Genomic DNA, 16266 nt, shown 5'->3' on the forward strand with positions numbered 1-16266 from the left:
ACATCCTGGGGATGGGTTTGGTGCTTTGCTGTGTGGGGTGGGGAGCCAGTGAGGCACCAGGCAGGGCTTTCACAGGCTCCAGGATGGGAAGGAGGGAGGCACAGGCAGGTCCTGTCTTCAGCTGGGCTTGGCCCTGCTGGATTGCAGCCACTCTCTGGGACACCTTCCCACCCTGCTTCCCTTCAGGCACATCCCCATCCCCATCCCCAGCCTCTCCAGGGCCTCTCAGCTCTCTGTTCTTGGGCCAGGAACAGCCCTGCTCTCTTTCCTTGGTGTAGGTGATTCCAGGTAAGAATCTTCCCTTCTCCAGTGCTCCCTGCTGACCCCTGAGCACCATCCTGCCTGCCCTGCTGCCTGCAGCCTGGTAGGGTTGCAGGCTCAGTGCAGGCTTTTTTCAGGAACATAAACCAGAGCTATGAGCAGTAACAAAGGCCAGCTGTGAAAAAGTAGGTAAAGAAAAAAGTCAACACTATTTATTATTCACATATTGCATTACAAGTGTCTCTTATCAAACTCAGAGCATAATTTATATTGTTAATTTAGAAACTCAAGTTCAACACCACATGGAAAGAAAAGCTAAATACGTGTGTGACAGGGGTGCAGTGACATCCTGATCAAACGTCGAGGCTTGGGCTGAGGTGCAGCCCAACGACCCAAGGGATTGAGAGCAGGAGGGACAAACGCAGCGCCCGCTTTTGCCCAGTACAGCCACTCTACTGGTGATTCTTTATTGCTGTAAAACACGACAGGGATGGTTCCACGGGTACCAGCTTGCAAAGGACTGGGGAACACATTGGGAAGCCAGCCAGGCATGACCAAACTGGGTTTCAGGGACACTTGGAAGTGCATCTGTTCCAAAGGCAGAGTGACATAGATCTCCTCTCCCTGTGACTATGGGTATTGTGTTCACCATGTGAAAGACCAGTTTCCAGGCAGCAATGCCTCCCTGGTCTGCTACAAGAATGATGGGCTCAGACTAGACTGTTAGTGGTGCCTGTCCCATCATCGCTTGCTCTCTGAGCATCTGCAGACATCCTTCTCCAAGTCTCTGTCATCATCTCTGGTGTCTCAGAGAGACACTTCAGTTTTCTGCTCCTGAAGACAAGAAGGAAGGAGGACAAGATGAGACTGTATTCATCCCTGATTCTGACAATTTCTTTGCCTTAAATTTGCAGTTTTGGATATTTTTTCGCTTAAATTCAGAGTTTCCTGTACCCACCTCATCTAGAGGTTGTTGGTTCCCTGTGTCATCTGCCAGGTCAATGCCACGGGTCTCGGGCAGCAGGATGCAGAACAGGGCCACCAGCACAGGGATGCTCCCAAAGATGGCTTTGGGGATGGCGCGGTGGTACTGGGCCAGGGGGATGATCAGCGGGGCCAGGATCCCAGCCACCCTCGCCATGGTCGAGCACAGCCCCACACCCGTCTGCCTGCGGGAGAGAGGGGCACAGGGAGGGCAGGGGTCAACACTCCTGCACTGAATGTGGCCCCATGGCCACCTCCAGCCATGGCAGAAGGAAGCTCTGATGTGGGGGGACATCTCACCTGAGGATTGTGGGGAAGAGCTCAGCAGTGTAGACGTAGGAGGTGGAGAAAGCGGCCGTGGCTGTGAACTTGCCGATGGTGGCTAAGACAGTGATTACCACGGCCTGGTCTGAAAAGAGGAGGAGAAATGACCACTGTAATCTCCAGGGGAATGGTTCACTTGGGTCCAGAACTCTCAGCAGTGGGAATTCTTGGGACAGCCGTTTCTAATAGACTTGCTAAGCAAAGCTACCACCTAACCCATTGGAAATGATCTCCAGCATACCCTTACCTGAAAAATACTCTCTGGCAAAGAGAACCCAGATTTCTCCTGTGCCCTTGAGCATTTTCGAGATGTGCAACTGAAGTGAGCTGCTGAGCCAGCACAGGTGTTTGGCGAGTGCTCAGTTGCAAATGCCATGTCCCTGACCTGGAAAGCATTGGGAAACCTTGTGGAGTCTTGTGGGCTAACAGGGAAAAAGTCCATAACACTCCCCTGGTGAGAAAACTCCTGAGGCTATAACCACCCTGGTTAGGGTGAGGAAAAATACTTCTCCCACCATGCCTTGCTGTGACATGAAGATTCAGTGTATCCCATTGTCCCTTCCCTCTTGCTCCACCCCTGAGCCCTCCTCCCATTGGGCTGGGTGTTCTGCCCCACCCCTTAAAATCCATATATAAATCCCTGGTTTCCGTGCCTGAAAGGCTTTTCATTCCTGTATTCTTTCAAGGAAGAAGCTCAATAAGGATTGTCTTGGAACCCTACACAGAGACCCTGTCTCTCCATCTGCATATCTTGGATTACTCAGCGTGAGCACAGATGTGCCTGTGTCCCTGAGCTGTCTTTTTCAAGACCCTTCTTTGTGACAGTTGTGGCACTCTGAACAATGCCCTCTGTGACTAATGGTGCCCAATGTGGGGCCTTTGCAAATATGTCCCCGAAGATGCACCTCCTGCAGCTTCCAGCTGCAGGAGAAAAGTCGCTGTTGGTGCAGCCACTTCCCCAAGGAGAACCTCCTGCATTTTGGTGAGGGCTCTCTGAGGGACTGGGACCTTCTGAAGACCTCGAAGAAGATGCTGGCAGCTGGTCAATGGGCTGACCACCCATCCAGCAGGTTTTCATTGGCCCTGTGGGCATTGCTAGCCCAAAGAAATTTTGTGCGTTTATGTTGGGGTCTTTTGCCTTTCTTTCTCTCTTTTGCTGCTGGGTGTGGGATAGAAGTTTGAGGATGGTCAGCAATCTTACTTGCCCTAAACTGAGCCCTTCTCAAAGAGACATCTTTTTCCAAGTTGTGGGTGCCCATGTAGCGGGGAAATTTAGGTTTTCTATGGGGAATCTTAAGAGATTATTAACCTTAACCATGATTTTATTCTTTCTAATTAGTTTTGGGAAATTTTATCCTTTGTTTCACATAATTGTTTAGTCAATGAAGAAAATAGGGAATGATTTGGGAAAAGTTTTGGGTCCCCAGTTCAAAACCAGTTTTTCTTCGTCCTCTCCCCAAGCCCCTAAACCCTCTTCCCCACCAGAGGGGCAATTGGCAGGCGGATGTCACTATTCAGCAGAGGGTTGCTGCTGTCTCCCTGATGCCTCCCCATCTCTCTCCTCCCCTTGCCAGGATGGCACAGGCCATGCTGCTCTGGACTTTCCCCTTAACTTTCTTCCTACACCCGCACACCCTGTTTTGTCTCTTCCCGTTGTTACCCTGCAAAATGGTGCTGGTAACATGGCCAGCCCTGCCATTTTATCCTCTCCTTGCCCAAGTTTTCCCACCCTCACACCCCAAAATGGCCACTTTCCTGCCTCTCCTCTGCCTTTTTCTGTACTCTCCAACTTGCTGGGCTTCTCCCTTCCCCCTGCATTGATGGGTGTAACAGCACTGGGACACTCCCCTTCCGTTGGGAATTCCCTCCCCATCCTGGACCCCATCCTTTCCTGTACCCCATCTGTTTTTGGCTCCTCCCCAGATGGTCACTCCCCTTCCAGTTCCTACAACACTGGAGCCAGAAGTAGCAATGACAGCGACCACAAGGAATCCATATTGGCCTCCATTGCTGTTCACCAACTGGAAGATTCTGGTTGCCCAAGAAGGCCCCATGCAGTCAGAAAGTGCCCTCCATCCTCCTTGGAGGATGAGTAGCGATTCCTCAGACTCAGATTCCACTCCCAGGTCTGAGTATTGCTGGGCCAAAACTCAGAGCAACGCCACTTAGGAGTGGGATCCAGAACTGGCCAAAAAATCTTGGCCTTCCTAGTTGTGTATAAAGTGGGGAGAAGGACAACATCACCCAGCTCCTGGGAGACCTTTCCCTACAGGGAACTTAAAGAGCTTTGTGAGACAGCCAAAGAGCATGGCCAGGGGTCACGTTTCTTTAAGAACCTACTTGAAGGTACATTCTGTGCTCATGTTTTAGTACCCCATGACATTAAAAGCATCATAAACCACCTCCTCTCCCCAGCCGAGTACATGCTGTGGGAAAGCTAGTGGAAAAAATATCTAAAGTCATTGGCAGATACTTATTCCAAAGATGCAAACAAACCAAATTTAACAATTGAACAAATGGCAGGAGAAGGTAACTTCCAAAAACTCATGGACCAAGCAAAAGATTTACCAGAAGTTGCACTTAATGATATTGCCACAGCTGCCAAATCATCCCTGCTTCTCACTCCCGATGGCACCACTCCAACACAGAACTTCACGAACATTAAACAAGGAGCAAATGAGACTTTCATAAAATTTGTTGATAGACTTAAGGTTGCACTTGAAAGACAAAGAAAAAGTCCAGAAGCCTGAAAGGAGGTTTTGAATAAACTGGTCATGGCCAATGCAAATATAGAGTGCAAAGCAATCGTAAGAGCCCTTTCCCTTGACATTGAACAATCCATTGAGCAAATGGTGGAAGCCTGCACCAAACACAATTCTAGGGAAAACACTGTTGCCCAAGACGTTGCAAAGGGCATTGCAGAAGGCATATCAGGAGCCTTTGCAGCAATAGCTTCAAAAGAAAATTGTAGATGTTTCAACTGCAGCGATTTCAGACATTTTTTAAAGGACTGCCCCGAGAGACTACTCATTAAGGACAACCGGAAAAGCGATCAGTGGCTCCAGAATCAGCCATGTTACTAACAGAGTCCAGGAAACTGAAGAAGAGCGTGGGACAGCCCCATGCTACAACATCAAATCAGAGGCCGTCCCGTCCTGCTCTCCCTACCACTTGTGAAGAACAGGAGAAGCAAGGACCACCTCTAAGAGTTCCACCCCACATGCAGGAGATTCAACATAAAGAAAGATACAGGTGGGCACCCAGCGCCAGTTGGTAACTGTGCTGTCAATTGACTTCACCAGTGAAGGTATTTATAGGATCCCTACAGGAAAAACTGGGCCTTTATAAGATCCCTACAGGAAAAACTGGTCCTGGGAACATCCTAATCATAGGACATACTTTGAATGGACTGGATGAAATTCATGTCATATCAGAAGTACAGACTATAGAATCCAAAGATGAAATTTTGGTCTCAGTCTGTTGCACTGAACCACCTTTCCCCCTTTCCACTGTGACGCCAATTGCACAGGCTTTTCTATTACCCAGAGATTGCCTGGAACAGGTTCCCCTCAACCCCACCATCATGTGGGTGCAGGTTGTGGGCTCAAACAAACCCATCATTGAGTGTGGCCTGTTCTGCAAGGGGGAGAAGATCTACCGGCTGGGCATGCTGGACCCTGGGGCTTATGTCACCATCATCGCCTGCTCTGAGTGGCCAGCAAATTAGGAACTACAGCCCATGGTGGGGATGACCTTGGGGATTGGAGGTGCAGCAGCTTCCATGAGAAATAAAATAAATATTGTCCTAGAAGGTGCTGTGGGCAAGATGGAGACCATCAGCCATTTGTAGTGAGGACACCAACCACCCTTTGGGGCAGGCACCTCATATCCCAGTGGGCAGCCTCTCTAAAAATCCAGTAGAGATTTTTTAGTTGGGGCCACTGGCAAGTACGCCAGTCCTACCATCCCTCAACTCATCTGGAGACAAAATTGTCTGGTGAGGGTTTATCAGTGGCCCATCTCTAATGAAAAGTTGAGCACACTAGAGGCCCTTGTGGAGGAGAAGCTTGCCAAGGGCCACACCACTGAGACCAACAGCCCTTGGAACTCCCCTATCTTTGTTTTGAAAAAACCTGGCAAAGATAGGTGGAGGCTCCTCTCTGAACTCAGGAAAACAAATGACGCCACTGAAGACATGGGTCCCCTGCAGCCCAATTTGCCCTCACCTTCTATGCTGCCCTAGGTCTGGAAACTTGCCATCACTGATATTAAAGACTGTTTCTTTAATATCCCCCTCCATCCTTGAGATGCCCTCAAGTTTGCATTTTTGATCTCATCCTCAAGCAGGCAGGCCCCTCTAAAAAGGGCCACTGGCTGGTCCTTCCTCAGGGAATGAAAAACTCCCTGACTATATGCCAGTGTTATGTACTCCACATCCTGTTGCCCATGAGGGGCCTGTTCCCTGATGCAGTCTTCTCTCACTACATAGATGACATCCTCATCTGCCCACCTGAAGAAAATTACCTTAAAGTAACTTTAAAAGGAACTATCAGAGCCATTGAGGAGGCTGAGTTAGAGATCCACGAAGACAAAATCCAGCATGCCTGCCTCTGGACTAACCGGGGACTCTGGATCCATGAGTGGACCATTGTGCCCCAGTAACTGGCCATCCAGGATGACCTGAAAACCCTGTGAGACCTACACCAGCTCTGCAGGTCCATCAACTGGGTACGTCCCCTGCTGGGGATAATGATGGAGGTCCTTGCACCATTCTTCAACCTGCTCTGTGGCAGTGAGGACCTGGATTTGCCATGCATCCTCACGCCGGAGGCCTGGGAATCCATCATCAAGGTGCAGGAGGCCCTGTCTTTGTGTCAAGCCCACCATTACGAGCCAGCTTGCCTTTCCAACTGATTGTCTTAGGTAAGGCCCCAAGGTTCCATGCCCTAATTTTTCAATGGGATGCAAGTTTGACAGACCCCCTTTTAATTATTGAGTGGGTCTTTCCCCATAATCAACCTACTAAGACCAATACCACTCCTCAAGAAATTATGGCGAATCTAATCTAAAAGGCTCACCTCTGCACTCTTGTGGGGTGTGAGTTCACATACATTTACCTTCCATTGATGACTGGGGATCAATGAGATCTTCCAGTTCACCCTAGATAGCTACATGGGCCAGATTTCTATTCATCTTCCAAAACATAAACTGTTCAATTTGGCTGTCAGTCTGGTCCCTAAACTAACGCATAGTAGAACATCTCTCAAAGCTCTAATGGTTTTTACTGACAACTTAGGAGGATCCCACAAGTCAGTAATGACTTGGATGGATCCCAGGACACAGAAGTGGCAGTCTGATGTCCAAATGGTGGAAGGATCCCCACAAATTGCAGAATTAACTGCCATCATCAGAGCTTTTGAGAAATTCCAAGAACCTTTTAATCTGGTAACAGATTTGGCCTACATAACCAGAGTAGCTATGAGGGCAGTACATACTCTTTTAAAACAGTTCTCCAACCCAAATTTGTACCTCATGCTTTCTGAATTAATATATCTCATCTCCCACAGAAAGCAACCATACAGCAAAATGCATGTGAGGTCACACACTGACCTCCCAGGCGCCATCATGGAGGGAAACAAGAAGGCAGACTCACTAGCCATGTCTGCTAAAACTGCCAGTGTTCCTGACACCTTCACCCAGGCAAAGTTGTCACACGGTTTCTATCATCAAAATATCCCAGCTCTCATGAGGATGTTTTACCTGTGCGGAGAGCGAGCAAGAGCTGCGGTAGCCACTTGCTCAAATTGTCAAGCCTACCAAATTCCATCGTCTGCTCCAGGGTCAATCCCAGAGACCTCAAGAGTTGCCAATTGTTGCAGACCAATGTGACCCACTTCCCATCTTTTGGGAGGTTAAAATACGTTCATGTATCCATAGATACCTTTTCTGGTGTGGTGTTTGCCTCAGCACACACAGGAGAGAATGCTAAACATAGTGTTCAACATCAGGCGCTTCCTCCTGGCGCTCACAACTCTGGGAGTCCCAGAAAGCATCAAGACAGATAATTTCCCTGCTTATGTCTCCAACAATCTAAGAGTTCTTCAGCCAATGGAGTGTAAACACAGTACAGGCATACCACAATCTTCCACAGGGCAATCAATTGTAGAAAGGACTCATGGCACCCTTAAAAGGGTCCTCAATCAGCAGTGGGGAGGAACAGAGATTATAGCTCCCATTGAGAGGCTCTGTAAGGCCCTTTATGTTATTAATTTTCTAAATTGTTCCTTCTCAGAGCCAAACATCCCCCATACCTCAGCATTTCTCAAATCTGGCCAGAGCTAAGCTTGAAGAGAAACCGCTGGTGCTGATTAAGGATCCTGAAACCCAGCAAATATCTAGACCTTTCTAACTGATTACATGGGGAAGAAACTATGCCTGTGTCTCAACACCATCAGGCCCAAGATGGCTCCCAAAAATGCCAAAAACTTAGGCACAGCAAACACCACCTCCACAGACAATAACAAAAGTTCTACTGAGACAAATACAGATCTACCAGAAAACCAGAGGAACAGCACTTGGTGACAAAGATGGCATCATCAACTACAACGCCAAGTCAACCTTCCCATCACCAGATAACAGACGACGCAAAGTACCAGACAAGTTTAAACAAGTTATTTCCCCAGAATCACACTTACCTTCATATTTATCTTGGTACGATGTCCCCTCCTCTGTCTTCCTCCTTCCCAGTTTTTTCCCTGTTTTCCATAACCTCCTCCCCATAGCAATTTCTCACCTCCTCCTGCAAGGCTTTTTATTAAATAAAGAAGGGGGCGTTGTGGAGGCTGGTGGGCCAACAGGGGAGAAGCCCACAATGCTCCCCTGGAGGGTAAACCCCTCAAGCTATAACCACCCTGGTTAGGGTGAGGAAAAAGTCTTCACCCAGCATGCCTTGCTGTGACATGCAGATTCACTGTATCCCATTGGCTGTTCCCCCTTGCTCCACCCCTGTGTGCTCATCCCATTGGGCCTGGTGTTCTGCCCCACCCCTCAAAGTCCAAATATAAATCCCTGCTTTCCCTGCCTGAAAGGCTCTTCATCCCTGTATTATTTTGATCAAGAAGCTCAATAAAGGTTCTTCTTAGAACCCTGCACAAAGACCCCATTTCTCCATTTGCATTTCCCGGATCACAAAAGTTCTGAAATCACTCAGCATGAGCACAGACATGCCTGTGCCCCTTTTTTCAAGACACTTCTTTGGGACGGTCACAAGTCTTTGAACAGCGACTGCCCTGACAAAGCCGCACTCTTATCTGCAGTCTCACTCACAGCCCTGGCACAGTAGCAGGGGACATCTACATGGATTGGGGCACAATCAGATGCAAACTGATGAGGGGGAGTGGGCATTTGCTTTTTCTCTTCATCTAAGAAAGGGAGACATGGTGGCTCTTAAAGCACTTCTTCTGCTATAGCTTTCTGCCAGGGGGTGGTGGCGTCCAGTGGGTGGGTGGTGGGCAATGGACACTGCCTGCCAAGGGCCAGGAGCTGTGGGAGAACCAGCACAGCCATGAGGGAGAAGGAATCCAAGGTGAGGGAAGCCAGAATGCTGGGGATGAAGCAGCCTGGGGGCTGTGACAGTGGGGGCAGCTGAGCCTGTGGGAGTGAGCGTGGGTCTGCCAGGGTGGGAGGATGGCTCTGAGCAAGGGTAGGGATGTGCAGGGCACTGCCCAGCTCGCCTCACAGGCTGGGAAGGTTCACCTTCAGGGATGCCAGTGAGGATGAGGCATATCGTGCCAGCCAGCAGCAGGAGAATGCCCTGCACTTTCTTCCTCCCAAACCATTCCAGCAGGAAAATGCAGGAAATTCGAGCTGGAAGACCTACTGCCCCAAAGGCCAGCTGTGTCAGGTAGATGTCCAGGCCAAAATCTGTCACGCTGAGGCTCAGCCCATAGTAGACAATGCTGTCTGCAAACCTGAAATTCAAATAAAGCAGGACAGAACATGTCACCAGATGTTTTCTGGGGGTTTATAACCAAAATTTAGAAAGGTTAGAACACATGGAACGTATTTAAATTCCCAACAATCTCTGTTTTCGTTCTAGGCAGCACCTTTGAAAGTTGTATGGGTCATAGTTGCAGGAGATAAAGCAGAATGGATCTGCAAATTCTAGACTGACCCCAAAGATCCTAGACAGGTGCAAAACTCCTCCAGGGCCCAGGGATTGCCAAAGCTGGAATTACTCAAGCCTTTCTAACAAAACCCACAATATCATGGAAAATCATCTTCTTCCTATGGTCAGACATGGTAAATCTTGTCCAGAATGTGGAGGTGGAATGATAGCAGATCAAGACATTCACATGTGTACAACAAGAAAAATAATTTTAATTTATAGTTCTTGTCAACCATCAACTTCTTAGTATCACCTAGTAGTTTTAACAGGGGAGACAAGGGAATGTCTTACCAGACACACGCCATGATCAAAGTCACCTTCCGCAGGTTCTTTGTCCTGAAGAGATCCAGGAAACTTCCAGACTTGACCTCTTTCTCAGGCTTCAACTTCAAAACACAGAAGACAAGAAGTCAGAGCACAAAAAGGAAAGCCATGTCCAGCTCCTTTTCCACTTGCAGTCCATGGGAAGCCTCAGTGGGACAGGCCTGTGAGCGCAGTGCTCTGGCAGGGAGGGCAGCCCCACTGCCCTCTGTGTGCCCAGCACAGGGCATGGTGACTGAGAGGTTCCTCAGGATGAACATCTCCCCAGAGTGGGGACTTTGGGGTGGGCAAGGAGGGAACTCCCCTTCGGGCATTTCTGCATGGAAACAGAGAGACTAAAGAGAGACTCTGTGCTCATCGGTGACATCCTGGAATGCTCAGAAGAGAAAATCCAGGGAAGCATTTCAGTCCTTCCCACATGCCCAGAGGGAGCCCAGAAGGCTCCAGGCTGAGCCTCAGCAGAGGCTGGGCCTCATGCCTGACCTGGTCCCTGTGGAACTCAGCTGGAGCTGGAGTCCCCCAGAGCCCATGGCCAGAGCAGCCCCAGTGGGAATGCAGAGATGTTTCTGGGACGAGCTGAGCCCCAGGGGCTGCTGGCAGGCCCAGGGCAGTGTCTGAGGCCAGGACCCCCCAGTACCTGCTCCAGGAGCTCTGGTGGGATGCTGCGCTTGTTGGTGGCCGCCGCCTTCTGCAGCACCTTCTTGGCTTCCTCGATTCTGCCCTTGGTCACCAGCCAGCGAGGTGACTCTGGGACCACCCTGCCATGAGAGGAGACCAGCACATGCTGCTGTGTCCTGCTGAGATTCCCCACAGCCCCTTTCTCTGAGACCATGTCCAGCAAGCCTTGGAATCACCACAGGATCAGATCCCAGAACCACAGAACCTTCAGTGTTGGGAGAGCCCCACAAGGATCATCAAGCCCAACTCTAAAGTGCAAGGCCCATGGGATCAATGGGTCTAAACACCCTAAATTTGGGCTTCAAAGGCCACATTTGGAGACCTGAAGCAGAGCAGCTGCTGCTCTCAGCAGTGCAGTGCCCAGGGAGTTGTGCTGAGCTCTGCTACAGCTCCTCCAGGGAGAGACCCAGCTTGGTTCTGAGCTGCTGCCTCCTCCTCACTCACATCCTTACATCAGCATTGAGTCTTCCAGAAGCTCTGCCCTGCTCCTCCTTACCAAATATAGAAGAAAAGGGCAAACATAGGAGCAGATCCTGCAATCTCCAGCAGCCTCCAGTGGCGAATTCCATAAGTCAAACCAGCCACCAACATTTCCCCAGTAGCGCCAGCCGTGTGAGTCATGAGCAGCGCCTTTGTCCGGTGGGAGACACCAACCCATTCTGTAGCTAAGAGGAAAATCAAAGGTTCAGCGGGTTTTTTGGTTTCTCTTTTGTTACTGTATCTTGTGAGGCGATATCTGCTCCCTCAGGGCAAGGGCATCCCACTCACCCAGGGACACGTCTACAATCATAATTCCAGACACGGCAGCTCCCACGACACACCTGAAGGCCATGAACACATAGAAATGGGGCACAAAGGCAGTTCCCAGGCCAAAGATGGCCTGCAGGAGGATGCAGATGAGAAAGACTGGCCGCCTGCCTATCCTGTGGAAGAAGAGGGAAGACCCAGTCAGAACCTGGAGAGACCCCAAGGGGAGAGGGAAGAGCCCAGGAGGGATGCAAAGTGATTTGAGAACCAGAGGAGATTTGACACTCATGTGAACATAGCTCCTCTTTCCACCCCAAGAAACAATGTGCAGAAAAATCAGTGTCTCCAGTGTTGACCCATCATGGTTCTGGCAAAGCCTGTGATACCATCAGGGGCTAAACTTGTGATTGCTGAAGAACCCCCCCACAAGGCTGTATCTGCCTCTCTTTTCAACCCTCAGACATTTTTGGAAATCTGAGGTGGGCCTGGATGCACAATCTCGGGCAAGGGGATTGCATCCTGTGAAGGTTCAGTGCATGGACAGTCTGCCCCCGGATCTGGGCTGTCCCTGGGTGCTGGGCAGTGTCTCTGAGAAGGAACTGTGTTTCCTCACCTATCACTCAGCATCCCAAAGACCGTGGCTCCAATGAGAAGGCCAGCCATGTAGATGGACTGGGAGACATCATTCAGGACCGCCCTGTCACACACCAGGTCAAACTGGAGGAAGGAAAACACAGAAGCTGTTGCTTTGGACAGACTCCAGCTGCTCTCTGAGCTTGGGCAGCCTTTCTGGGTGGAAAGAGGAGGAGAGCAGTGCTTTTTATTGATAAAGGAGGAATGGGAAGGGATGCAGCTGCTGATACCTGCAGAGAAGCCTTGTCTGGAATGGACTTGGTGCTCCAGGGACACCAAGGAGCTTTTGTAAATGCCAGAGGCTGGACTTTGTCCTGTGTCCCAGCTGCATGGAAGGTACTTGTGAGAAAGTGCTGGAGCTGGCAGGTAGGAAAGGAGGGAGGAGGGATGAGGGAAAGTGAGAAAGGAGCAAAGTCTACAGAGGGAGAATCACAGAATCGTCGAAGCATTTAGGTTGGAACAGACCTCCAAGAACATCAAATACAATGTTTGACAGACCACAACCATGTAAACTAGAAGGTGGGGAATGGAGAAGTTGAGGATGCTGATAAACAAGGCTTTTCCTCAACTGCAAAGCCCTGGCATGTCTTGTTGCCTTACTGAGGGTTCCTGGAGGCCCAAGAAATATCAATGACAAGCACTTGGAAGGTAAATGTCTTTTACCGAGGTGCTGTGAGTAGAAGCAGGCAGAAGTACAGGGGGTACTGTGGCAGGGATGCCCAGAAGGTCACTCCAGGCAGATCCATCATGAAGTCAAGGGTCTGGAGAGTGGAAAGGGGACAGATGGTGGGCACAACATGTGATGGACTCACACCCCCACAGTCCCTGCCTGTGCCCTCCCCAGGCATCCTCATCATGGCCTTGCTGCAATGAGCTCCCAGGGATTCCAGCTGCCATCTGTGGGATGGAGGCAAAACCCTGCAGTAAATCTCAGCCTGACTGCCCCACAGCTGGCATGGGCTGGACAAAGCACAGCCGAAGATATTGCACCCCTCCCAGAAGGCAATGAGGCTTGTGGTCACGATTAATGTTGGCTTATTGCACTTCTCTTGTTTTGTACCCAGGTGAAATGTAGACAAAAGTGCCAAACATTAACCTGCGAATTGATCCCTGGAATCTGCAGTTCAAGACATTTACAGTGGAGAAATTACTGGAACCAGTGGTAGTTCAAATATTTTAGCGCTGCAGAAAGTAAGCTGGATAACCATAGAAGGAAGGGAATAAGGCTGAAGAACTTTTGACTAAAGAAAGCTGGAGAAGCATACAGGAAGGGAAAAAGGCTGAAGAACTTTTGACGTAAGACATTATTGTGAAAGTCTCACCCACAGCTCTTCTGCACCACAGCTGGCACTGGCTGACCAAGCACAGCCCAGGATATTCCCATCCCTCCCTTCCACACCCAGCAGATGCAGCAGCAGGTACAGACCTCGGTCAGCAGGGATGGTGGCTGCTCGGAGGGGTACACCCAGCCACTGCTGCACTTCTCAGTGTGGTTCAGCCCATAGGCCAGGATGGAATCCAGGTCCCAGTCCACCGGGGAGAACATGGAGCACTGCTCAAAGTGCCCGTCGGGGCCCCGGGGCAGGGTGAGGTTCAGCTGCTCTTCCTCTGTCAGGTTGGGGCCCACGGCGAGGATCCAGCTGGTGTCACAGTGGTGAGGCACTTCCACCACCATGAACACTTGGCTAAACATTTGGAAAGGGTTGAGAAGGAGTGGGAGGAAGAGGAGCAGGATCAGCAGTTTCTGATAGAGCCCAAACTCCCCCAGAGCCTTTAAAAGATCCCCAAACTCAGCCATGGCAGCACCTCTGTGGCCAGGCTGTGCCGGTGCCTATGGCTTAAATAGGCAAATATTAATGTTTAAACTGTGTGAGTCCTAAATTCCTAATCCAGTGTGATAAAATGAGCACCTGCACTGGCACACCAGTCCATTATGATGATACAGTGCAGTGATGCAGGCTGCACTTTGTCACCAGCCGTTCCGTCCCTGCTCTAGAGAATAGATCAAAGGTGCCAGAGCACTGTCACTCTTGGGGATGGTATAGGGACATCTCGTCCTTCTCCAGCCTGACAATTGTCACAAGGTCTCCTGAAGGCAGCTGTGCTGCAGCTCAAGGTTTGTGTCTCAGGCATAAGGGTGGCATTCTACAAATGAGTGTTAATTTTTCTGGGGGTGGGGATGCAAACAGTAAATTTACTGTGCCCGTTAATGGTTTAATGACTACAGAGCGCATCCTGGTGACAGAGGTATGTGAGAGAATATGGAAGAGGAGCAGAAGAGCACTTCCCCTCTGGAGCAGGAAATGTGTCTGGTAGTCCAATAGACTTGCTCTTGACAGCTGTGTCCCAAGCTCTCTGTTTTCATTTGTAGAAACCCTGGTTAGTCATAAAACTAGATCTAAACTACTCCTGGGTCACACAACCTGGATTGGTGTTTCAGGAGTGGGAATAGCTCTGTTGTGCTTATAAGAATCAGTAAAGGAGAAGAATATTTTATTTGAAAGCATCACCCATAAGCTGGAGTGGGAGAGTGAGATTCCAATGGTTAGTGCTGTTCAGAATAAAAGAAGAGAGGAGTAAATGTTACTTAGAGTTGTGTAAAATCACACCAGTGCAGTGCATTTATCATCTGCACACACCACACAGCCAAACATCACTCAGCTCTGCATGCACATCCTTGGGTGAGCGGACTTGGTGTTATTCAGAGACATTTCCTGAGCAGGAGGCTGAACTACACAACTTCCAGAGATTCTTTTAACCCTGAATGCATCTCTGGCCTTTTGGTGGGATGGCTTTCCCACGGAGATCTGCTCTGGCAGAGACATTTGTCCTTGTCCTGCCTTCTCTGCATCAATCTCAAGTCTTCTGGCTCACCCTGCTGTGTGCGGCTCATGGTGTCCCCTCCCATTCCTCCTTTTGGCACTGGTGAGGCAGGGAGATTATTGGGCCATTTTATAATTTTATTATTCTTTTTGTTTTATTTTATTTTATTTATTACATTTTATTTAATTTCATTTGATTTAATTTTATTTGATTTGATTTCATTTTATTTAATTTCATTTCATTTTGTCTGTTTTAAAAATTAATCATTTTAATACCTTTATCTTTTTTTTACAGACAGCTGAATAAATATGTGAACTGATATGCTTTATGGCCCTTTTCCGTGTGCACGTGTTCATGCTGTGGCCCTCTGGGCTTTCTCCTGAGCTTGTTTATCATGAGTATAATTTTTAACTCCTATAACATTTATTTTATGTAATATTTATGCAAAGGGCACTCGGGGAGGAGCAGAGTGCAGGGGCACAGGGAGAGCAGATTTAGCAATGTCCCCACACCCCAAGATTTCGGGACACCAGGGTTCATTTCCCTCCTCTGCCCTTCCGACCTTGGCAAGCTCATTTCACTTTTCTTTGCTTATCATTGTACAGCTGATTTCAAGAATCACTTTTGGTTCTGTATCAGAAAACTTGTGCTGCAGGGAGGGTTGTGTGGTTTTTTATAAATTTTTTTTCACCTATATAAAGAACTCCTTCTCTGAAAGTTCATAATTTAACATCTCCAAGTCTTCAGAAGACAGACTGTCATAATCTTCTTTGTCTCCCAATGTTTTTCTGCTCCTGTTCATTTTTTCAGAAGCATCCTGGTCTGTTTTGGTGGAATCAACATGAAAATTATCAAGGACACCCTGACTGGAGATTTCAGAAGCACAGCTGCTGAACATGTATGTTGAGGGACAATTGTCATCCTGTGGAGGGAGATGCTTTTTTGTGGAGCCTTCAGCACTGGGACCCATCCCAAACATTTCTTCTGCTGCCTTTGGAGCCTGGCGTTGTGGATCCACCTGCAGCAGGAGTTCACAGCCCTGAATCCCTTCCAGGTCTCTCATATTAATCTCATCCTGCCCATCAAGAAGCGAGAGGCTGGAGGTGTCCCAGGGCTCTAGTGAGGTGTTTGTGTCTGATGAGATTTCCTGGAATAAATCAAAAGGATTTGGATCAAAGAAAGGTGGAGTTTCTGCCTCCAAGTTTTGCATATCTGAATTTGGAGTTTCATTTGCTATACTGGGGAAATCTTGTTGTCCAGGAAAGAATAAGTTACTGCTCCCCAGAATATCCATTTTGCCAAACTGAAGCTCAGCATCCTTGGGTAAC

At 49.0% G+C, this 16266-nt stretch overlaps 1 protein-coding gene across 1 annotated transcript; it reads right to left on the reverse strand.

Moving 5' to 3' along the window:
* Window positions 1-1068: 1068 nt before the first annotated feature.
* On the reverse strand, window positions 1069-13913 carry LOC135444348 (solute carrier family 22 member 13-like). The gene is made up of 10 exons (XM_064705855.1): window positions 13542-13913; window positions 12096-12199; window positions 11504-11658; window positions 11232-11400; window positions 10695-10815; window positions 10028-10122; window positions 9325-9539; window positions 1546-1654; window positions 1220-1430; window positions 1069-1095 (listed from the first exon to the last, which is right to left on the reverse strand). Exons 1-10 carry the CDS (start codon window positions 13911-13913, stop codon window positions 1069-1071), a joined length of 1578 nt encoding a protein of 525 aa, XP_064561925.1.
* Window positions 13914-16266: the final 2353 nt, after the last annotated feature.

The sequence above is a fragment of the Zonotrichia leucophrys genome, chromosome 2 (assembly GCF_028769735.1).
Source record: "Zonotrichia leucophrys gambelii isolate GWCS_2022_RI chromosome 2, RI_Zleu_2.0, whole genome shotgun sequence".
NCBI classification, from domain to species: Eukaryota; Metazoa; Chordata; class Aves; order Passeriformes; family Passerellidae; genus Zonotrichia; species Zonotrichia leucophrys.

What these genes read in the sequence shown, in the direction of transcription:
- LOC135444348 (XM_064705855.1), bottom strand. Translation starts at nt 13,913, where the DNA reads ATGGCTGAGTTTGGGGATCTTTTAAAGGCTCTGGGGGAGTTTGGGCTC. An exon ending in CCTCACTGGCATCCCTGAAG is followed by an intron (nt 1,655 to 9,324) that starts GTGAACCTTCCC and finishes TCCTCTTTTCAG; the next exon opens with ACCAGGCCGTGGTAATCACT. An exon ending in CTCTTCCCCACAATCCTCAG is followed by an intron (nt 1,431 to 1,545) that starts GTGAGATGTCCC and finishes TCTCTCCCGCAG; the next exon opens with GCAGACGGGTGTGGGGCTGT.